Source organism: Desmodus rotundus, chromosome 4, assembly GCF_022682495.2.
Source record: "Desmodus rotundus isolate HL8 chromosome 4, HLdesRot8A.1, whole genome shotgun sequence".
Lineage (NCBI taxonomy): Eukaryota > Metazoa > Chordata > Mammalia > Chiroptera > Phyllostomidae > Desmodus > Desmodus rotundus.
The window spans coordinates 20,989,598-21,012,719 of NC_071390.1; the positions used below are offsets into that span (position 1 = coordinate 20,989,598).

The 23,122-nt window shown below is 41.1% G+C and overlaps 1 protein-coding gene across 4 annotated transcripts in view; it reads left to right on the plus strand.

Moving 5' to 3' along the window:
- Positions 1 to 23,122, plus strand: part of ARMH3 (armadillo like helical domain containing 3) — a 177,232-nt gene that overhangs the window by 35,552 nt on the left and 118,558 nt on the right. For all 4 annotated transcript variants that reach the window (XR_008426770.1, XM_045191405.3, XM_053923505.1 and 1 more), the window contains exons 14-19: positions 1,636 to 1,729; positions 5,758 to 5,859; positions 10,756 to 10,814; positions 13,096 to 13,161; positions 14,220 to 14,289; positions 15,362 to 15,422. Coding sequence is in view for 3 of the 4 variants with exons in the window: in XM_045191405.3 (XP_045047340.1) it covers positions 1,636 to 1,729; positions 5,758 to 5,859; positions 10,756 to 10,814; positions 13,096 to 13,161; positions 14,220 to 14,289; positions 15,362 to 15,422 (452 nt within the window). In the remaining variant the exon portion in view is untranslated. The remainder of the gene's footprint in view (positions 1 to 1,635; positions 1,730 to 5,757; positions 5,860 to 10,755; positions 10,815 to 13,095; positions 13,162 to 14,219; positions 14,290 to 15,361; positions 15,423 to 23,122) is intronic.

Genomic DNA, 23,122 nt, shown 5'->3' on the forward strand with positions numbered 1-23,122 from the left:
TGTTTGAGCCCTGCTTTGCTTTGGTAAGTAGTGGTAACAGAGTTGCATCAGTTGCCTTTGCTTCAAGCTGTCCTCAAATATGTCTGTTTCCATCTGGGGCCTGGTAGGTCAGATAACATGCAATGTTAATGGTTTTGACCAGTTTATCCAGATGTTAATGTTAACCCAGATGAGTTGAGATTACTTAATTTGGCTCACTGGCAATCTCTTGGTATTATCCGTCCAGATGGATTTTTATATCAGGCTTTCTGCTTTCTAAACCACTGGAATTATGACTGGAGATAAAATAGGCCAAGTTACTTATCTTAGTTTCTCACAAATTTCCAGAGAAGAAAAGTGAAAAATAGCCTGTCCAGCTTAAGGTTGGCTGTTAACAGAAGAAAATGGTCTACAAAAAAAGCACGAAGTCATCGAACACTGAGTGCTGGGCCATTTGCCTCAGGGATAGTCTCAGCAGGTGGAACAGGTGGGACTGAAGTAGGCTGAGAACTCAAGTGCTCTCCGTGAAAGCTGCCGTAAAAAATTGATCAAGTGTTTTCGTTTTAAAGCCAGACTGCTTAAAATATGTATGTAGGTTTTTTTAAAGGGAAGTTGGCTTATGTTTCTTTATTCAAAGGGCTGATGTATAGGGGATCCACCGACTGAGTTTAACAAACAAATCATACGGCATGCTTAAAAAGCAGTGTGCTGGTGTGGGGTCTGCCTTGGAGGACACATAATAACATAAGGGACTTTATTTACTATTTTTACTATTCTCACTTGTCTGCTTTCTGAATTCTGTAACTGATTGTAAAGGAAGATAAAATCCTGGTAAAGCTGTTGGGAAGGAGAAGGGAGTAGCTTCTACTCAGTTTAATTCCCAAGAGCTGATGTGGCAGGGATGGCTAAGGAAGGTCAGGGACAGAGGAGCCATCTGTTTTGGTCCCCAGTGGCTGTCGACCCAGTGTCTTTAGCTCCCTATTCCACGCACTTGTTTGTTGTGGAACAGAAAGGCTGTCATTTTCGTAGCTGTTTTTATAGTACCTCTTATCCCCTTGGCTCACCTGCATTCACCATGTTTTTCGGACCATAAGACGCACCTAGGTTTTAAAGGAAAATAGGAAAAACACCCCGCTCCACCGCTGCCCCCCCTCCCCACAAGCCAGGTAAGCTACCTTCGGACTATAAGACACACCCTCCCATTTTCCTCTCAAATTTGGGGGGGGAGTGTATCTTATAGTCTGAGAAACATGGTATTTTCAACTATATAGTCATCAGAATAGTCTGTAGATGTATTTTAGGTTGATCTGATGAGAGTATTCCTTTCCCAGGTTCAGATGAGGACTGCAGATGCCCATCCCTTTTTGCGGAATAATCCTGTGTATTTGTTTAGTCCAGTTTTTTATTTATATAGTTCTGCAGAAAAACTTACATAATGAGAATTTAGTTGCTTAGAAAGAACTAGCCCACAAAGCTTCTTTATTAGTGTTTAGCCAGCATCACCAATTATCAGGTAGTCATGGGAACTAAATGTAGAAGCAGTCCCTCCTCAGTGAGCTTTCTGTCTCTGAGGCCAGGGATGTCAGAAAGGATATTAGCCAGAAGATCCTTGGAACCGGATTTCCTCTTTTCTCATCCATCTGCGTTCTTTTTCAGAGTCACCCAGAGATGGGTTTGGTGACAACTCCTGTCAGCCCTGCCCCAACAACCCCAGTCACACCACTTGGTACCACACCACCCTCCTCTGATGGTAAGCCCATGACCTTTGTTGTCTTGACTAACATGGTCTCGAATCTTTCAGGGGGATCACAGCTGTGTTTAACAAAGAATGCAGTTGTTGATTCTGTCACTTAAGAAGCTGTCTGAAACATACCGTCCTTCAGGACTCCTTAAGCTCCAAAGAAAACTTTGGAAAAGATAGTTAAGCACTTTTCTCTGTGTAAGAAGCGACATAACCCCAGCGTGTCCTCCACAGGGAATGCTTGAATCGTGGAGTACTACATCTTGAAGGATCTCTGAGGCCAGTGATGCCTGCCTGTCCCGCCAAACTCTCAGGGTACTTGTGAGGCTCAGGGGAGGTGTTTTCTGAATATCTCACTGACTTCAGTGTAAAACAGTAATGTTACCTCATGTTACCATTTGACAGATGAGGAACTTGAGGCCAAAGAATTCAGTGGTTTGCCTAAGGTTAGTAAGAGTTACAACCAAGAACCAAGACAGGAATCAGGGCAGGGAACCATGTCTGTTTTTTTCCTACTGTCTGCCCAGCAGAGCACCTGGCATGGCCATTGCTTAGTAAATATTTGTTGAATAAATGAATGAGAGCGTGAACCTGATATTTGCTCACTGTTATGTGTCTGCTGGCCACTCCCACTTAGAAAATGACAAGCTTTGAGTGTATTATAATTGGGAGTTTGGTGGGTATTTAATACTTCACCCCCTGAAAAATAACAAAAAAAATTTTCCACTTTATAAATCTTATGACTATAACTTAAGAAAAAGATAACAGAAAAGAAATTATGAGTTTTGCTCATAACCTTTGTGTCATCTGAGTTGATTCTACTGCAGGCTGAGTATGTCTGATAGAATGCCTTAACCAGAAAATAATCTTTGTTAATACTTGATGTTTTGCCTTAAATGTTGACCTTATTTTGGATAAATACAGGGAATTTAACTTTGATTCTTCTTTTGTGCCTCCCTATTGTCTGTATGTGAAATGACCTTCCATGATCTGTTTTTTTCTCCTTTAAAGTTACATATTGGACTTTTGGCAGTGGCATTTTGAGGTAGTACAGCAGTATTGGTACAGAAGCATGACAGGGAGGTGCCATTGATATTGAAGTCTGTGGTACCAAATTGGATCTGTTTAAAACTGAAAGCCAAATTCCAAAATACTTTAATGAGAAGAAACCAGTAGTGAGGATTGCCTACTTGTCTGTGCTTATTCAGGTCACTGAGTAATCCAATGGAAGTGCTGTTCTTTCTCTTTAAGGACGAAGCCTGCCTGGTTACCATGGATATCCAAAGCCGTGTATATATATGTACATATATATCTGAGTTCCATGTGATGTTGGGCTTTGGATGCTTCAGAGAACTGCCTTTCAAACTGTTCATTGTGAACACTTCCACCCACACACCTGATTATGCAATGGCAGGATTTGTGCTTACTTACCTACAACTAGTGAGCTTTTATTTTTTTCTAGTGGGAAGATGGAGTCAGCCCACTTTCAAATGACTATCTCCCTTGACAAAGGCAGCTGGGAAGAATTATGAAGCCAAAGATCAAGGAATAACTACCCTAGGAAGGAGATTTTATTTTGTGAGGGATTTTATTCTCTCCTATTATCTTTTTCCCTCTTTCCTACCTCATTTCCTTTCTGTAGGGGTCTTAAATATTATAACCTTGTTTTCAGGTTTTGTTTTTTAATTATAGTAGTGTTCAGTAGTCCACTATATTTAAAGGTATACCCCTGGAGCCATTATTTAAAATATTTTTTATTGTTGATTTTTTAAAAAAGATTTTATATATTTACTTTTAGAGAGAGGGGAAGGGAGGAAGAAAGAGCGAGAGAGAAACATCAATCATTTGCCTCTCGCATGCCCCCAACTGGGGACCAGGCATGTGTCCTGACTGAGAATCAAACCAGTGACCTTTCAGTTTGCAGGCTGGCACTCAATCCAGGTCCCCACCACCAGCCAGGGCTATTACTGATTTTTAGAGACAGAGAGAGGGAAGGAGAGAAGGGGGGGGGAGAGAGAGAGAGAAACATCTATTTGTTGTTCCACTTAGTTATGTGTTCATTTGTTGATTCTTGTATGTGCCCTCACCAGACTGAACCCGCACCTTGGTGTATTGGGATGATGCTCTAACCCACTGAGCTACCCAGCCAGGGCCCTGGAGCCACTGTTTTTAAAAGCCAACAGTTAGAGGTAACATTTGTTCTCATCTAACACTTGACATTTGACAACTCAGCCTTGGCATGAGAGGACTTTCTGGTAAACTAAAAATACATATACTTCTGCATTTCTGTGTATTATATAAGACAGTTTTCCAGTTATTGCTGTGTGTGAGTGGGAAAAAAAGTCCTGGCTACCAGTTTGATGGCTTACTGTATTTGACAAAGGAATGATTATGGGCTCTGAGCTTCAAAATAGGCTGTTATAGTTTGAAATGACAGTCTCAGGTCATTTACCCATAATGTGAATTAAGACCTTTTAGTATTTCAACATAAAAATATGTTCGTCTTTTATTAATTCTTGGGGGCTGAACTGTGGGAAAACAGCCAAGGGTTGGGCATGCTAATTTCTTCTCATGAGGCTTTTTGCTGTGCTTGCTGTGTATGATGGATCCATAATATGCAAATGTTTCCCATTGTTAATAAATGTTCTCTGAATATATCATAATAACTCCAGAGGGATCCATTATGGTATGAGTACATGTTATGAATAATATCTCAAACTTAGCTGAGTCTTCATGGGTGGAAATACAGCAGAAGGCTAGATTCTCTAGCTTGTTTGGGCCATTATGAGCCTCCTTCTGCTTATATACTATGTCTTAGAGAGTATAAAGCAGTTAGCAAAATGTCTGGGTCTAATTTATTTATTTTTATTTATTTTTTCAAAGATTTTATGTATTTATTTTTTAGAGGGAGGGGGAGGGAGGGAGGAAGAGGGAGAGAAACATTGATGTAAGAGAGAAACACCAATCAGTTGCCTCTTGCATGTGTTCCGACCTGGGACCGGGACCAAACCTGCAACCTGGGCATCTGCCCCGACCAGGAATTGAACCAGCAACTTTCCACTTTGCTAGACAATATGCAGCCAGCTGAACCACACAGGCCAGGGCTGTCTGGGTCTAATTTAAAGTCCTAGAAAGAAACTTGAGGAATCTACATAAGATTGTTCTGTGTGGGTCAGCTCTGGTCTGGTCTCTCACTGTTCATTGGGATTGTGGCTTAGAGAGTGGGAGCTGTGGTGGGGTGGTTTCTCTCGGAAACACACACCAAGCAGCTAGATGTATAAAACTCATTTCTCAGGCTGTCCCAAACAATAATGTCCTCCTGTATTCAGTCTGGTATTCCTTTTTAGGCTCCTTTTCACTGGGGGTAAGGGATTAAGGAGTAAAATTTGAATATAGTTCTGCCTTAAATGTTTCCCCTTCCATCTTGAGTATTTCTAGCCTAAAGGCTCATTCTCAAATTGAACAAGATTTCTCCTTATTAGGAGTGAATTGTCATTTATTTTAAGCAGGAGACTCATCAAAGCAAAGCTCATTTATATTCAGTACAGATCTTTCCCTTAGGTACAAATCAAAGTGACTTAAGAAGGACCCTGAACCATTTTGTGTTACTTGGAGCTAGAAGTGGAATCAAAATACCCTTTTTAGTACTGGAAATATTGGGGGGAACACTGTGTAGAGTATATGACTGTCTAACCACTATGCTGTACTCCTGAAACTAGTACAAAATAATATCGAATATAAACTGTAATTGAAAAAATAGCCTTTTTAGGATGGTGGGAGAAAAGCACTGTTCCTGGAGACTGGCCCTCCTAGATATGAAAAGATGGGCGTTGGGCTTAATCTTCGAAGTAGGAAGGGCTGTAGGGGCCTAGGAAGACTTAATATAAAACCCTTAATATAAAGGTTTTATATTAAGCACTTGGTCCTCCCTGTTTTGTGGCAAAAACTTAGTGATTTCCTTGTCTGCTGACAAATTGGCTACGGAGATAAAAGTGTTAAATAGTATGGGCTAACTGCATTTCATCGTTCTGTTGCAGTTATAAGTTCTGTGGAACTCCCACTGGATGCAGATGTACAGACCAGTAATCTACTGATAACCTTCTTAAAGTACAGCTCGATTGTCATGCAGGACACCAAAGGTAAGGCATGCTACTTTGGGGGCTCAGGAGGCAGGAGGGGTGCCAGTTGGCTGCCTAGCTAAAATCAAGGAGCAGCATTAGTCCTTTGAAGCTTCCACAAGATGAACCATGGGGGCCTCCTGTGCAGGGTGATGGTCCTGATTATTGGAAAACAGTGGTTTCTCACTGCCAAGCGGTAGTTAGGTGGTGGTGGGAAAACCTGGAACTGGAGGGAGAGTGCTCCAAAATAGAACAGAGGGAAAAAAAAAGGTCTCTACAAAAACTAGCAAGTCTTCTTAGCAGATTTTGGTAAGTAGATGCAAACTCTTTTGTGTGGGAAGTGGGGGATTAGCATGCCTCGGGGAATTCCCTTTTGAGGACAAGAACCGAAAGCACCAGCTTGTGGTGAGAAGTGGAGGGCTGTTGTACAGAGTACAGTAGGAAGAGGTGAGACTCGGAGGGATTGTGTTCCTAACCACTTAAAACAGAGGTGTCAGTGCCCAGCTCAGAAACGTGGAGTGGAAAGTGGGAGAAAAATGGGTGATGGGAAAGTGTGAGTTTATTCTGTCTCGGTTCCTGTTCTTCCTGTTTATGATTTTTCTATGGTCTTTTAATTGGTGGTAGGGGAGTAGAATCTTTGGGCTGGGAGTGAGAAGGGATTGGGAGGAAACCCGGCAAATTCTATTCAGTGTATATCTCAGTTTTGTATTTTTTAAACTCAGTTATTTTTTTATACTGGATGTATGTGTTCATAATTTTTATTTGTTTCTATTATTTTTATTGTGAAATATGAATAACATAAAATTTACCATTTTGTTCATTTTAAGACTACAATTCAGTGGCATTAAGTACAATTAATTGTTGTGCAGCCATCACCACCATCTCCTGAACTCTTTTCATCTTGGGAAACTGAAATTCTGTGCCCATTAAACACTAACTCCCCATTCTCCACGTTCTCTCCTTTCCCCAGCCCCCAGCAACCACCATTCTGCTTTTCGTCTTTATGAATTTGACTCCTCTAGGTACCCTCATATAAGTGGAACATATTCCAGTTTTAAGATTCTCTGGAAATAAACCTTTTAGGTAGCGTTTTTCCTCCAATTTTTTCCCAATATACAGAGAAGTTGAAAGGATCATATAGTATAGTACATATAGTGATCACTCACATACCCATTAACATTTTGCCAAATTTGGTTTGTCCCTAAATGTCTTTGTGTGTTATTATTTTGGCTGAATCATTTTAAAGTAAGATGCAGACATCATTCTACTTTACACCTTGAATTGGCATGTGTGTCAAAATTAAAGACATTTTCCAAGGCCCTGGCTAGTATAGCTCAGTGGCTTGAGCATGGGATGCTAACTAAAGGGTCGCTGGTTCGATTCCTAGTCAGGGCTCATGCCTAAGTTGCAGGCCAGGTCCCCAGTAAGGGGCACGCGAGAGGCAACCACACATTGATATTTCTTTCCTTCTCTTTCTCCTTCCCTTCCCCTCTCTCCAAAAATAAATAAATAAATACAATCTTTTAAAAAATTATAAGAAAAGGACATTTTCCAAGATATTCATTATTATAGCTAAGAAAATCAATAATAACTCTCTAATACCATGTAATATTCAGTCCATATTTAGTTTTCCCAGTTATCCCAAAAGTGTTTTTCATAACTGATAGTTTTTTAACCACACATAGCATTTTAATAGCATTTTATTTAGTACCTGCTGGTTAATCCAGTGGGCTTCTCCCATTTACATGGATTTTTTCCTCTGATTAAAAAAGTAATTGGAATAGTATTTGTTAACAATTAAAATATTCTAGCAATGGTTAGCTAACAAAATGAAATTCCTTTGGAATTAAGCTTTTTAGAGTTAATCATTATTAACAATTTGGTGTATATTCTTACTTTGTAGGCCTTTCTTGTAAGAATCTTTAAATCCTACTTTAGAAGCCAACTGTTTTGTCTGCTCAGTAATTGAAGTTTGAGTTCTTAAATTATGGTCCATGAATAAGCTTCCGATTCCTCAATAACAAAAAAACCAGTGTAGAAGCAAAATTGCAAAAATACTATTACTTTTGTCACTTTACTTTTATGAGGAGGGACTAGTGCTTTGTGAAGTGGTTTAAGATTCATTTAGGTATAAAGTCTACTTTAGAAGGCTCTGATTTGCGAAGTGGGCTGGGCAGGTTTCTGGTATGAGGGTTTTCAGGAATTCCAGAATGGAGTTGAAAGGCTGTGTAAGAGAGTAAGACCAGGATGTGGGGGGGCTTTGGGAGTGAGAAGGAAACATTGGTAGACAGAGAACTAAAAGGTAAATATGGGAAATAAATTGCCAGAGTTAAAAGGAACCTGGGTGTTCAGAATCTAAATCCTATTATACTCAGACATACTTTATTAGCTCTTGGAGATTTCTTACAAGCTTAGACTTTTTTGTCCTATTATGCCTTCTAAGCATGCTCCTTCAAAGGAGACAGATATGTATATACAGGGACGAGATACTGCTAGTGGTCCATGCCCCAAGCTCCTACATAGAGCGGTCCATGGGGAGCTGCAGAGATGGTGAGCCTCTGAGACTTGGCACATGAAGTCAGGCAGGTAAGGATGACAAGGGTCTAGCATATCAGTGTTTCCTGAGGCCATTGCTTCTCCTTATGCACAGGGGTAATCTCTTCCTTTCTCTCGACATATCACAGCCAAGAGAAACTGTAGATGAGACCCTGAAAATGATCTTTCAGCTTTGCTTGATATAACATAGTGAATTGAGGCCCTGGGAACTCATTTTTAGCTTTCACGATTATATAAACCTCTTTGTCCTGGTCACTTTGCCATCCATGAAGTGGAAGGCAAAATTGAGGGCAGAATAATTGCGTATGGGTTGCCTCAGGCTTTCTTTCTCTAAACATAGGCTGGATTAGGTCTTTGCCAGCAGGCAGCCTAAATATGGCAAGGGGCAAGGTTAGGTATGATGAAGCATTAATTTCAAAAACGGCTCCTGTGTGGCTTCATTGGACTGGCTTTCTTCCTGTCTCTTAAGCTCGTGACCTTCTGCATGCCCTGGCTAAAGAGATCTCGTTTAGGGGAGTATAGAAGCCATTTTTTCTTGGCTCTGCTCTCCCTGTCTTCCCACACCCTCAGATATTATCTCTTTTTTCTTTGTTTGTCATTTGACACCTATAAAACATACTTTAGAGATACATACTTTGAATGTATATGAATGTTGTTATAAAGTTTATAAGTATAATAAATAGCAGGTTATAATGTATAATAATCAAATGAACATATGTGAACTTAACACCCAGCGTAAGCAATTATTAATGCTGTTGAAGCTACCTGTGTGCCCCTCCCCATTCACTCCTTTCCTCTCAATTCTCCATAATTTAGTGTTTATCTCTCCCTTGATTTGGCTCTACTTTCAAAGTCTTTTTTTTTCCTGAGGTTCTTATGACTTAATGTTGTCAGCTTAAAAGAGAATCTGCTTAACCTTGAAAATAGACATTAGGCAAAAATATTTAAAAATACTTGTTTATATATAGACTTCAAGTTGATTCATCAAAGTCATAGCAAAAATGACATCTGGGTGGTATGATTAAGCTTAGTTTTTATTGTCCTTTTCTGAATTAAAATGTTTATAATGAGATATGCCTTATTTTTGCATTCAGAAAGATATTTTTTTTTTAAGTGGAGAAGTAGCTGCAGTCTTTCCTATGGGAGTTGCTTATCAGGTTTTGGGGGAAGGGAAGATAATGCCAGAGAAACTGTGGTCAGAGGCAGAGGTAGAAGAGCCTCATGATTTGCACGGGCAGGGGCACTTCTCTGACTGTCCAGGGGCTCTAGTGTAAGCTGTGGGGGGTGTCAGCTAGGGACTGTCATCGCGCAGAGGAGAGGCAAATGTGTTCCTGCGTTATAACCCCCATCATGCTTTCTCATCTACAGGTTTTAGTTGATAGATTCCATCTTTGAGGAAGTAGCAGGTTAATGTTAGGGCGGGTACTGTTAGCTCACTTTTACAGTACTGTCATCATCTGTTCATAGATCTTCTCTCCAGAATGAACTTCAGTCTGGAGCCTGTCAGAGCTAATTTGAAACATCATTAGCCATTTGTCTATTTTGGATGAGCTGGTATGACCTTCTTCTTACCTCCATTTCACCCCTTCACTCACAAAGATCGTGGAAAGTAAATACGCTTTGATGGTTCTGATAATTGGAGAGGATGGAGTACCTCTTTCTTGGTCATGCGTGTGGGCTGAGAGCCGTACTATTGAGGTTGTTTTCTTCTTTTTTAACAACTAGAATGTGAGTTTTGGGAGACCAGAGTCCTTTGTGTTGTTCAATGCTGTATCTCTAGAGCCCAGCGCAGTGCCTGCTAAAAGTAGGTACTAAGTCAGTATTATAGAGTGAATGACTTTGGCAGGAAGAAAAATGATCAAGAGCTCACAGCTTTCATATTTGTAAATAACGTGCACAGTGTAAGGAGAATCCTGAGCTGGACCCTGGTCTCCAGTTAGTTTCTTTTTGATTCCACTACCAGTTTGCTATGAATAGTTAGGTGGGGATAGACGGTGGTGTTTATAGCTGGTGAGCGCAGAGGGGTTGGAAAGGGAATGGACCTGTTGAGAAGCAAAGCCTGATTTGGAAGCAAAGGGTGTGGCCCTGATTTGGGCCATGACAGTAGAATCATCACAGTAATTGGATGACTCCCAGGAGGGTGGTTAGCTGTCAATCAGAATATTTAAGAAAAAAATCTCCTGGGGGAATCGTTTTGCCTAGAAAAAAAGCAAGAATTACTGTAGTAGAACTTTGATTTTCATTTGTGAATTATGTGGGGAAAGAAAGTGTGAATGTTCTTTTTGATGATACATGTCTTCATTCTCTATAGAAACGTGGTCTGGGTGATTTATGGAGAAAGGTTTTATTTTCATTTTACAGATGAGCACCGGCTTCACAGCGGCAAACTCTGTCTGATCATCCTCACGTGTATTGCAGAGGTAAGTTTCGCTAATTCCCTGGTGTTCGCTAACTTCTTACAAAGTGCTAGCTTTTTCTGCCCTTCTTGCCCATTTCCTGACAGTTAGGGCCCCGAAAGCTTCGGAGAGAAAATGTGCCCTCTCTTCTCCTGCTACAATGTAAGCTCTGGTAGCAGGTATTTTGTCTCCTTCACCAGTTTATTCTCAGTGTCTGGCACATAGTAGAGGCTAAATTAGTATTTACTGTATGAATTAATAATGAATTATGATATGATAACTTCTATAATTGAGAACTTCTTAATGGTTTAAAACAGGAGACTTAACGCTCTTTAGAAAAAATAATTCTGCCCCTTTGAAGCTGCTCATGTTGGATCTTTTCTATTTCATGAAATGAAAAAAGGAGCTCAGGTTTCCTGTAGGGGGAGGTGGAGAGAAAAGCCAAAGAAGGGCGATTGGAAAGTGAGTTAAGTTGGGCTGAATGCAGTTTCGTGAACGAGGACCTGAAGAGTTAAATAGGTGCTTTGGCTTTGTCAGGTGGTACTTTTGCTTGTATTAATTAGGCCTGAATTCACTCTGAATCTTGGTGGCAACACAGGTGTGGCAGAACTTGAGTCAATTTAGAGCTAAATTTTGACTTCAATCTTTCCCTTCCTTAAAACCGTAAAGATGGTCCACGTGGAGTAGAGAGAGATCTCTCACTTTCCCCTTCTATGCCTTCTGTGAAAAGCTGACCTGCTTCTCACCAGTAGGGATAGCTCTTTATAGAAGAGCTGCCGATTAGCAGTGGGCCTGGTGTCATTGCTTTTCAAAAATCTTTCTAAGAAAATCTTTAAAGGAGTTGTTTTTCACAAATTGTAATGGTTCTTAATAATTAGAGTCTATAGGCATATCAGATCTTCAGCTAAGACATTGGGAAGGGGTGAAGGGATGTTGATTACCCATCCATGGTGAGAGGTTTTTGATTTCCCATCAGTCGTCAGGGAGGCCGGAGATAGACGGGGTCTTGCATACTGCCATGCTGCCTGTGTAGCTGTTTCTCCTGCCATGCCCGGCCCATTTCCGGTGGACTGCAGACCTTTCTTCTCAATTGTAGATCCCCATGTGGAGCTTGCACTTGTATCCTGCAGCCCCCATGAGAACCTTCAAGCTGTTACAAACAGAGCAGGCTCCTTAGGCAGATGGGAAGGAAGAAAGAATAGGAAAACAGGTTCCTCTCAGCATTTTCTTCAGGTCCCTGTGCCTTTAGTTCTTTTTTTTTTTAATCCTCACCCAAGGATATGTTTATTGATTTAGAGGAAAGGAGTGAGAGAGGGAAAGGGGGTGGGGAGAGAGAGAGGGAAAAATATTGATATGAGAGAGAAACATTGATTGGTTCTGTGCATGCCCTGACTGAGTATCAAACCCGCAACCTAGGTATGTGTCCTGGCTGGGAATTGAACTCACAATCTTTTGGCGTGAGGGACGGTGCTCCAACCAACTGAGCCACCTGACCAGGGCCTTGTGCCTTATTTTTTGTTTGTTTGTAATTTGTTTAGAGATATTTGACTAGTTAGGGACACTGAGAATTACTCCAAAGTAAAATCTCATGGCTTATAAGGGAAGATCCAAAAATCTCAGAATTTACTTATAAAAAATTTTGTATTTATTCCTACATGTTTAAACTTCGGTCACCTTCAAAGTACTCCATTTGATGCAATACACCTATCCAGACATTATTTTCCACTGCTCAAAACAGTTTTTGAACTCGTTGATTTTGATGCCTTTTAGTGCTTCTGCCATTTTTTGTTTCACCTCTTCCACATTGGCAACACACTTCCCTTTGAGGACCTTTTTCATGTGGGAAACCAAAAAAAGTCGCCGGGGGGTGGGGGGGAGATTAGGTGAATAGGGAGGGTGGGGCCCAGGGGTCATGCCATTTTTTTCATGTGTTTAGTGAGTCAGCCATCATGAAATGGGCAAACATGTTGAAAGATTCTTAAAAAAAAAAATTCACTGAAAGCTGAATGCAGCCTCTCACAGCAATACCAGCTGGTACACTGATATAGATGGGTTCCTAGAACACTCACCTAGCCGTACTAGAACGGACCTTCCCTCCAGAAGATAATTCCGATTATTTGGGTCCCCTGCTCAAAAGTAGGGTTTGACATAAAGTCTCTAGGTTCATCTCATTAGCTCTCCAACTGATCCTTGAAAGTAGTTCTTAAAGTACAAGGGTTTGTAGGAAGTATGATAGATTATAAACTGAATTTCTTAAGTGTAGCTCTCATTCCTTACGTTTCCCCTATATTTTTATTTTTATTAGGATCAGTATGCCAATGCATTTTTGCATGATGACAATATGAATTTTCGAGTAAACCTACATAAAATGGTAGGTATGACTCTTGTTTCTTGTTTTTTTCTTACAGGAAATTTTTTTGTGTTGGCAGGCTTGGGGAGGATGAAATTGATCCCACTTGGAACAAATGTGGGTGGAATGTTGTGCAAGTTCAGTAGACCCATGCCTGTTCTGGGGACTTTGTGCGCATCACAGAGCTGCTGCTTTCTCAGGAGAGGGTGGGAAGACCCGCTGCCGTGTTCCAATGGCAGTAATTTTAGACTGTATCAGTAACACAGGTTTTAACAAGGCCTAAGCCTTTTCTTTTCAAAGTGTAGTATGGTCTTTGTTTATTTAAGACTAGATATTACTTTGTTTATTCATCTGAGTAGCAGGGATGGGGGTAGGGCAGGGTGGGGAAATAGAATACGAAGGATCAAGACATTTCCTAAAACTTAGAGATATGTTCAAATTCCCATATAGAGGTTTTTTATCTGAAACTTACTTTTGTTTTTTGCAGCTACCACTTTTGCTGCCTCTACACAGTCACTTTGTCTTTTTTTTCTTAAATATTATTTTATTGAAGAAAAATACCATTATACTTTTTGTTGTATTGTCACTTGTATAGATAAAATCAGGGTAAAAACAACAGCTTTCCCATTGTGTAGTATGCTCCAGGAGCCTTTGGGGGTGGTTGTATTGCTGTGAATTGTGTTTTTATCACAAGCTTGCATTTGTAACTGAGAAACATTGACAAGTCCTCCCTGCCCCACCCCACAGCACCCCCCACCACGAGAAAAGGTAACAGCTCTGTAGTAGTGATTTTTTAAAAAGATTTATTTACTTATTTTTAGAGAGAGGGGAAGGGAGGGAGAAAAACATTGATTGGTTGCCCCTCACATGCCCCCAACTGGGGACCTGGCCCACAACCCACGCATGCGCCCCATAGGAGAATCCAAGCTGTGACCTTTCAGTTTGCAGGCCTGAGCTCAATCCACGGAGCCACACCAGCCAGGGCTATAGTAGTGATTTTATTTGCATGAAAACCATGGTGACGAGCCATTGGATACCAGTTCCGGGGCCTGTTAATTTCATTTCTTTTTTGTTTGAAGCCCATGAGGCACAGGAAGAAGGCAGCAGACAAGAACCTTCCCTGCCGTCCGTTAGTATGTGCAGTACTGGGTGAGTATCGTCACGACTGGCATTGTTCTGAGTCAGTGACAGGGCTTCATCGTTAAGATGAGGGTTGGATTCTGGCTGATACACTTCTTCCTCAGAGAAGTTTTTACTAGTTATATTTCTTTCCTGGCCTAAGAAACCATGTTTTTTGTTAAGTTTGGTAAAGCAATTCCCATGAATGAAATGCTCAACTAAAGGGTGCTCTTGTTCAAGGAAAAAGATCTTTCCAAGGAGACAACTGGCTAAATCTAAGCTTGATACATGATTTACTTTTGTAAAATATCTTACTCCTGATCAAGATTTCAAATTCTTCCCTCCCTTTCTTGGTTCGCATTGATGTGTCAGCTGGCCAAGAGGCTTTGAAGTTCAAGGTTCAGACATGCAAAACTTCCCTGAGTAAATTAAGCTGAGGTGAGACTGGCAGAGCTAACAGGTAGGGGGCTGTATCTTAGGCAGTTGTGTCAGAATGCTGCATTTTCCTCAGGGGAATGATCTGAACTCTTAGTCCCATTTCATTTGGATATTCAGCTCTAGTTCCTACATTCTTGACCTTAGAACCAGTGATTAAGACTACGCGATAAACTTCTATTGACCCAAAGCCCCACAGAACACTTTAGTCAGTATCTGGCAAGCCTAGTGTGACAGTGAGATGCGGGAGACAGAGCTTCAGAGCCGAGTCCCTGCTTACATGGACGTGATCCATCATGTCTTCTCTGCTCGCCTCATCACTCCGTGCTCAGAATGTGACTCCGCTCTGGCGTTCTGTATCAGTACCACGGTGTGAAATATCAGTACAGCGAAATCCCCTGCATCTAAATTTATTGGCAGGTCAAGGTGTCCTTCTGGAAGTAGGAGAGTGAGCTAATAATGTTCTTGTTACTTTACAAGTGACAGGTGGTGAAAAGTGTTGCAAAAGTGCCTTAAGTAAAGTCAATTTAAGCACGTGAATAAAGATATGCTTAGTAAATGACACTCAGCAGGAGTGCAAGGGGTACTCAGAGAGTTTTTTTCTAACACAGAGGCAAGGAATGAATTTCGTTCTGATTGATTGGCTCTCTCTCCTTTCCCCATTCAGACCTGATGGTAGAGTTCATTGTCACACACATGATGAAGGAGTTTCCCATGGATCTCTACGTGTAAGTACTGGGGCCCATTTCATGTGTGCGCATAGGGGTGGAGTGAGAGGAAAGTGATAGTGAAGTTTTTGTGTACTCTTTACTTCAGGAAAAGCAAATTTGCGTGTGGAGAAGTGTCAGGGAGCATTTTGTGGCCTGGATTTATTACACCTCTTTCCAGAAGGGCGAAGAGTACAATACAAACCACAATTTGGATTCTGCACGTAGATCTCCATTATCACTCGTAGGCACATTGCATGAGGAGCAGGGCTGATGCATTGAACGTCACTGCGTCATGGGTGGCTGTTTTTATCCAAAGATAGGGAATACCAGCAGACTTCTTAGGCGTCCCTGGGCTTTGGCATCAAAGTCATCAGCAGTAGTTAGAAGGTAGTGGAAGGCCAGAGAGGTAGAGCTTCTGGTCCATTCTTAGCTTACATTGTCCTCACAGTCTAGCCGCTGCCAGGTAGGCAGATAGTGTATACCGTGGCCTGGCTGGGAGAGTCCTTCCTCCTGACGAGATCTGATTGTCTCTCACAGTTCTTGACAGACAGTACAACTAGAGGCAATTGAAAATCATATTTAACTGAAGTTTAAGCCTTAAGGCTTTCTCTCTCCTTTGTTCTTTCTGCTTTCTTATCTTAAATGTTCAAGAACAGCTGTGCCACGTTAGTATGATCCCAAGTATATATTATATATTATCTTTATTCCTTAAAAAGCATCTGAATTGAGTCTGACAACAGAATTGGTACCTCCATCTTTTTGAGCAAGAGAGCAATTTGGTGCCTAGGAAGGAGGCTCAGTGTACCTCATTCTAATGCCATAAAGGATCTAGGGAATATAAAGCATTTTCCTCGGCCCTGGCTGTTGTGTCTCAGTGGATTAAGTGCCTGCCTGTGAATCAAAGGGCTGCTGGTTTGACTCCCAATCAGGGCACATGCCTGAATTGCGGGCCAGGTCCTCAGTTGGGGGTGCGTGAGAGGCAACCACACACTGATGTTTCGCTCCCTCTCTTTCTCCCTCCCTTTCTCTAAAAATAAATAAATAAAATCTTTAAGAAAAAAGAATTTTGCTTGGAATAGATTAGACCTCCAGCTTTTTAGACTGCTTGCAAGCAATGTAGTCTTTGTGTCCTAGGTCTTAAATAATGATATAAATTTTAATACAGGTAAGTAGGCTGTAGTTTGCATTTTAAAATATCTTTTGGGTATTGAGAATTAGCCTGGTCCTTTATTTCAGTTCAAAGACAATGAAAAGCTGCTTTTATAACACTTATGAGTTTTCTGCTTATTTTAGATGGGCGCTCTGAACCTCAGTACCTTAGGGATCAGATTTGTTTTGCTAGAGATTTTATTTCTAGCTTGATTATTTTACTATGTTCTAGTCTTAGGATATGCTATTTACTTTGTAGTGCATTATTACAGTCTCAGTTTTCTCATTTTCCAAGTAAGGAAACTCAGGCTCCGGAAACCCCTTGCTCAGGTGTATTCTGTTAGTAAGCACCACTGCCTAGACTTGAACCCAAATATTCTTACCAAAAATCCTAGGCTGTTGCCATCCCTTCTCAGGTGTATTAATTATCTATTGCTGTATAACAAACTACCTCAGAACCTAGCAATTTAAAACAAACGTGTATTTTTTCAGTTTCTGTGATTCAGGAATCTAGAAGCAGCTTAGCTGGAGTTTTGGAATAGGGTTTCTCATGAGGTTGCAGTCAGAGTGTTAGCTAGGGCTGCAGGCATCTACTAGGGCTAGAGAGTGTGCTTCTGAGCTCAATTACATGGTTGTTGGCACACTTAGTTCCTTGGGTCTCTCCATAGGGTTGCTTGACATAGCAGCTGGCTTCCCCCAAAGCAAGAAATCTAAGAAAGAGAAAGAGAGTGAGAGCCTAGGATGAAAGCCATAGAGTCCTTTATAAACTAATCTCAAGTGACCTACCATTTCTTTTGGGCACACAGACCAACCCTGATACAATGTGGGAAGAGACTAAACAAGATGTGAACGTCAGAGGTGGGGACCGGTGGGGGCCATCTTGCAGGCTGGTTATCACAGCCTCACACGTAGTAAACTGCACCACCAAGATTCAAACTTAAGTCTCTTTGACCCCAGAGGCTATCCTCTTAACCACTACTGCGATAAGTGACAGAGAGTGACGAATGTTGACCCAGGGCATCAGAGAAGATACCAGAAGGTCATTGCATTTGACCTGAGTCATAAAGAAATAGTAGGAGTTTTCTGTGTGGGGGAGTGGGAGAGGGACACACTGACATGTTCAAGGGCTTGGAAGCTTGGCATGTTTGGAGAACAGAAGTAATTCAGGATGATTAGAGTGTAGGGTACCTGGAGGAAGGGTAGGAGAGTAGTAAGTAAAACCATCACCTAAGATTAAGTGGATGATGGGGATGACATGATAAGATTGTGTGTTCAGTACATAGAGTTACAGGTATGTTATCTGTCCACCTTAACCTTAATGTCCCAGCCAGTGAACCTGGTCTACACTAAATGCTTGAACTCCTTTCTCCACGTAGTTCCTAACACATTCTGTATTGCCTTGCTTTCTCAGTTGCTTTTTCCAGCTGCTCCCTAATTTAATGTCGTGAGGTTAGGGAAGTTGGAGAAGATAATGAGGCATCAAACTGACAGAGGCTAGGCAGAAGGTCCCACCCTCAGGCTGAATTCACTTTCTTCATTACTACCCATGGGCATATTTCTAGATCTTCCTCCCCCCTCCCCCTGTCCTTTCCACTGTTTGGGTTTTGGAGCATCAAGTCTTTTTCAGGTGAACTTATCTGCTCCCAGCTGGGCATCAGGCCAGGTTGTTGCTCTACTTCTCATTATGTACTGCTTTTCAGCAGCATACAGCAGATGAGAAGTTGAAAGCAAAATGAATTTCTACCATTTCAGGTAAGTCTATAAACCTCATGGTGAAATATGAAGAAATATGGAGTATAGAAAGACTTGATACTCAAAGCCAGAATCTGGGTCAGAAATGAAATAATTTCACATCTGTGTATAAATGCTGTAGGTAAAGTAATAATGGGGAAAGGTGCTTATATGAAAGGAAGCAAGCAAGAAAGCAAGCAAGCCAAGAAGGAAGGAAGGAAGGGCAGGAGGGAGGGAGGGAGGGAAGGAGGAAGGAAGGATGGAAGGAAGGAAGGAAAGAAGGAAGGAGAGAAAGAAAGAGTTGGGAAAACCCAACTAGTTTCTACCCCTGGCTGTGCTCCTTGATTCTTGCTGCCACCCCCATGCTGCCATAGGATTTGGGATTGCAGGAAAATAGTCTCTGAGGAGTAAATACTTCTTTAAGTTACTCTTATATGGAAAACTTGGACTTTTTCTAAGTCAGAGATCCCCAAATCTGTGGGTAGGCACCAGAAGAAAGTAGAGACTTCAGTGGGCCTCACAAGAAAATTTCAGGTTAAAGTAGAAGTGTTTTGTGTCGAAATAGAAAACCACAACATGTGTGGAAAATTTGGTTATTCAGCTGGTATATAATTTTAAGATTGTAGCAGTGTTAAAATTTTATTCTGCTTCATAAATCATGTAATTGAGACCACAAAGCTAATGATGTTACTTTGGGTGGCTGCAGAGGTAGGAACAGAGCCTAGGAACAGTGCAGGAATGGGTATCAATAGCCTTTGACCAGAGGGTGGTGGCAGCAGGAGTGGGGGACATAGTTAGTATCTCGATGGTGCTCCACAGTGGCTCAGTGTTGGGATGGCATTGTCAAAAGATCCAAGATGCAGGCAGTCTGTCTAGATCCAGGCCATGTGAGAAGTGCTGGCATCCAGGAATGTACTATGCATAGGTGGTCATACATGGGCAGCTTCCAGCCACCCTTGCTGGCTGCAACAAAGCTTTCAGCACCAGGGACCTAATGACTATCAATTTAATGGGGAAATTGACAGGAGAGTTTGTATATTCCTAAGGTAAAACATGGCTCAAATAAGGGTATCCTATAGCTAGTGACAACCACATCAAATAGGAGATGGTACCACAATTTCTAAAAATGAACAAATGATTTGGAAGCTATTAGGATGATTTATATTACAATTTATATATCTTGATAAGTAGTTTTAAAAAATACACATTTTATTGATTATGCTAGTACAGTTGTCCCAAGTTTTCTCCCTTTTCTCCCCTCCGCCTGGTACCCCCATTCCCTCCAGCAATCCCCTCCCTTTAGTTACATCCATGGGTCATGCATATAAGTTATTTGGCTTCTCCATTTCCTATACTGTTCTTAACATCCCCCTGTCCATTTTGTACCTACCAATTTGTACTTCTTATCCCCTGCACATTTTCCCCCATATTCCCCCTCCCAGGTGATAACCCTCCAGATGATCTCCATATCTATGGTTCTGTTCCTGTTCTGCTTGTTTGCTTAGTTTCTTTTCTGGATTTAGTTGTTGATAGTTATGCATTTGTTGCCATTTTAGTGTTCATAGTTTTGATCTTCTTTTTCTTATATAGTTCCTTTTAACATTTCATCTGATAATGGCTTGGTGATGATGAACTCCTTTAGTTTTACCTTGTCTGGAAAGCATTTTATCTGCCCTTCCATTCTAAATGATAGCTTTGCTGGATAGAGTAATCTAGATTGTGGGTCCTTGCTCTTCATCACTTTGAATATCTCTTGCCAGCCCCTTCTTGCCTGTAAAGTATCTTTTGAGAAATCAGCTGACAGTCTCATGGGAGCTCCTTTGTAGATAACTGTCTGCTTTTCTCTTGCTGCTTTTAAGATTCTCTCTTTATCCTTAACTCTTGGCATTTTAATTATGATGTGTCTTGGAGTGGGCCTCTTTGGGTCCAACTTGTTTGGGACTCTCTGTGCTTCCTGGACTTGTTTGCCTATTTCCTTCATGAAATTAGGGAAGTTTTCTTTCATTTTTTTTTTCAAATAAGTTTTCAACTTCTTGCTCTTCCTCTTCTCCTTCTGGCGTCCCTATGATTCGGATGTTGGTACATTTCGAGATGTCCCAGAGCCTCCTTATAATATCCTCTTTTTTTTAAAATTCTCTTTTCTTTTTGCTGTTTTGGTTGAGTTCTTATTTCATCCTTACGTTCCAAATTGTTGATTTGAATCTTGGCTTCATCCCCTGCACTGTTGGTTCCCTGTGGAGTTTTCTTTATTTCACTTAATGCAGCCTTCATCTCTGCTTGGGTCTTTTCTTTTTCTTTAAGAGAGTAAGAGAAACATCAATGTGTGGTTGCCTCTCACGTGCCCCCTACTAGGGACCTGGCCCAAAACCCAGGCATGTGCTCTGACTGGGAACTGAACTGGCGACCCTCTGGTTTGCAGGCCGGCGCTCAATCCACTGAGCCACACCAGCCAGGGCAGCCTGGGCCTTTTTTATGTTGTTGTATTACTTAATGATTTCTTTGAACATCCTGATAACCAGTATTTTGTGTAGGGAACCGGTCTGTTTGGCAATGGCGAGCGTGGCTCAGCCCTGCATCGGAAAGCCGACAGGAGCAAAGTGGCAGGCAGGAGCCAGACCCTCAGACCGGTTTACCTGTGGGAACCAGGCCCAGAAAATGAATCCAGACTGCTTTGGCTTGTTCTTGCTAAAACTCCCTCACCCTGGTCTGAAACAGTAGATGTTTATTGCCTACCTTCAAAGTAATTTCCAAAGCCTGTATGAACTTTCCCAAGGACGGAGCATAATCAGCTCGCCACCTTTCCCTTTTGCATTTGTTATTTTCATTTCCTTGATTGTACCTAAAATGCAGACAACAACATTCTATGTAATAGATAATAAATCCTTCTTTGATGTAAGACCTGAGAGAAACAATAAAAGCCTGTCTAGGCAAGGGTTAGGACGCTCTCCCCTTGAGAGAGTGGCCAGGGCGCTCTCCGCTTGAAAGAAGCAGCCGTAAGACTCTCATCTTAAGAGAGGATCTGTACCATCCCTTTTTCTCCACAGGACTTCTGTAGTCTGTGTGCATTTGTTCTCATCTTCATCCACAAACCACGCAGACTCTGCAGGATGGAGTCTGCAACAGTTTTGCACTCTGCGTCTGATATGTTGCTTTTCTTCGTTTCATTTAGTTCTTTTTCTGTGGTTTTGTTCTTTTCTTCCATTCAGGCCATGGCCATATTTCTTTGTCTCCTCAATTTGGCAGCCTCCCTGTGTTTGTTTCTGTGTGTCAGGTAGAGCTGCTTTGACTCCCTGTCTTAGTAGTGGTAAGTAGTTTTGATAAGTTTAATAAAGGAATTAAACATTTTTTGATGTATATGTTGATTTATGTATTCATTTATGTATCTGTATGGTTTGCAAAGTATTTTTAATATCACTCTTGAAGACACTGAAGTCTTTCCACAAAGGTCTGTTACATAGTTCTCTCATAAAATTCTATCTTAAAGGCTCCGACCTAGAGCTACAGGACATGGGAAGAACAGAGAGAGATGCAAATAAGGGACAAGGAGAATAGGGAAGTAGTGTAGCAGAGCAGGCTCATTATTGGGAATATTTTTGAAAGCTTTCAGGATTTCACCTTGCAAATTTTGTTTACTTCATTTGTGTCTTTGATATGTTATCAGGCACTTTGATTTTTCTAGCTAGTGTCTTTGGGTCTCACACCACAGAGAGGTTTGTAGTGGTTTTTAAATTGTTGTTTATTTTCTGTTTTACCTCCTTTCCTCTTCCTCCTCTCCTCTTCCTCCTCCTTTTAACTGTTTCTAGAAAGAGAGAGGAAAGGGGAGAGGGAGAGAGAAACACTGATTTGTTGTTTTGCTTATTTATGAATTCCTTGGTTGCTTCTTGTATGTGCCCTGACTGGGGATCCAATTCACAACCTTGGTGTATCAGGAAGATGCTCTAACCCACTGAGCTACTGGGCTAGGGCTTGCCTCCTTCTTTTCATCTCTGCTGAGAGGCCCAAGAAATTAGCTACCCCCATTTTTGCTTGATTCTGTGAACTGTTGGATTGAACCTTACAGACTGATATGGTATCTACTGAGGTTAGTAGGATCTCAGAATATTCTTTGTCTCAGATTAAAGCCATAGACCCTGCCAAAGTTTCAGTCCTGCCACTAGAAATATTTTTTACTTGAAGCTGTCGTTCAAGTGAATTGCAATTGGACATAGTAGGTAGAAAGGAGCCACTTTTTTGCTATGCCCTTTTGCCTTGCTTATTTCATCTCTTGTATTTGTTTTGCCTGCTTCATTCTTTTATGTCAGAACAGTTTCAAGAGGAAGAATCTCTTTCATTTGCCTGAAATTAGCAGGTTCTCTGGGTCCACTTTACAGGAACTTGACAACCTAATTCTAGGAAGACTGATGTGCTTGCTGGATATTTAGTTGATATGCAGTCAATATTTGTTGAATAAATAAGGGAAAAGATAGGTCTGACATTTTCTTCTTAATTTTTGATTTGTGTAATGTGCCTGGAGCTTCAGCAGGGTATAGTCCAAGCTTTGGGTCTCTGTTTCCATCCCCACCTCCCCATTACTTTCTGTATATATTTGCCTATTTTGGACATTTTATATAAATGAGATTATATAATATATGATCTTTTTGGACTTTTACTTAGCATAATGGCTAAGTTGTCAAGCTTCATCCATGTTGTAGCATATATTAATACTGCATTATTTTTTATGGCTAATTAATATTCCATTTTATAACATACTTTAATTTATTTGTTCTTCAGTTGCTAGATATCGGGTTATTTATACCTTTGCCTGTTATGAATAATGCTTCTGTGGACATTCATGTACA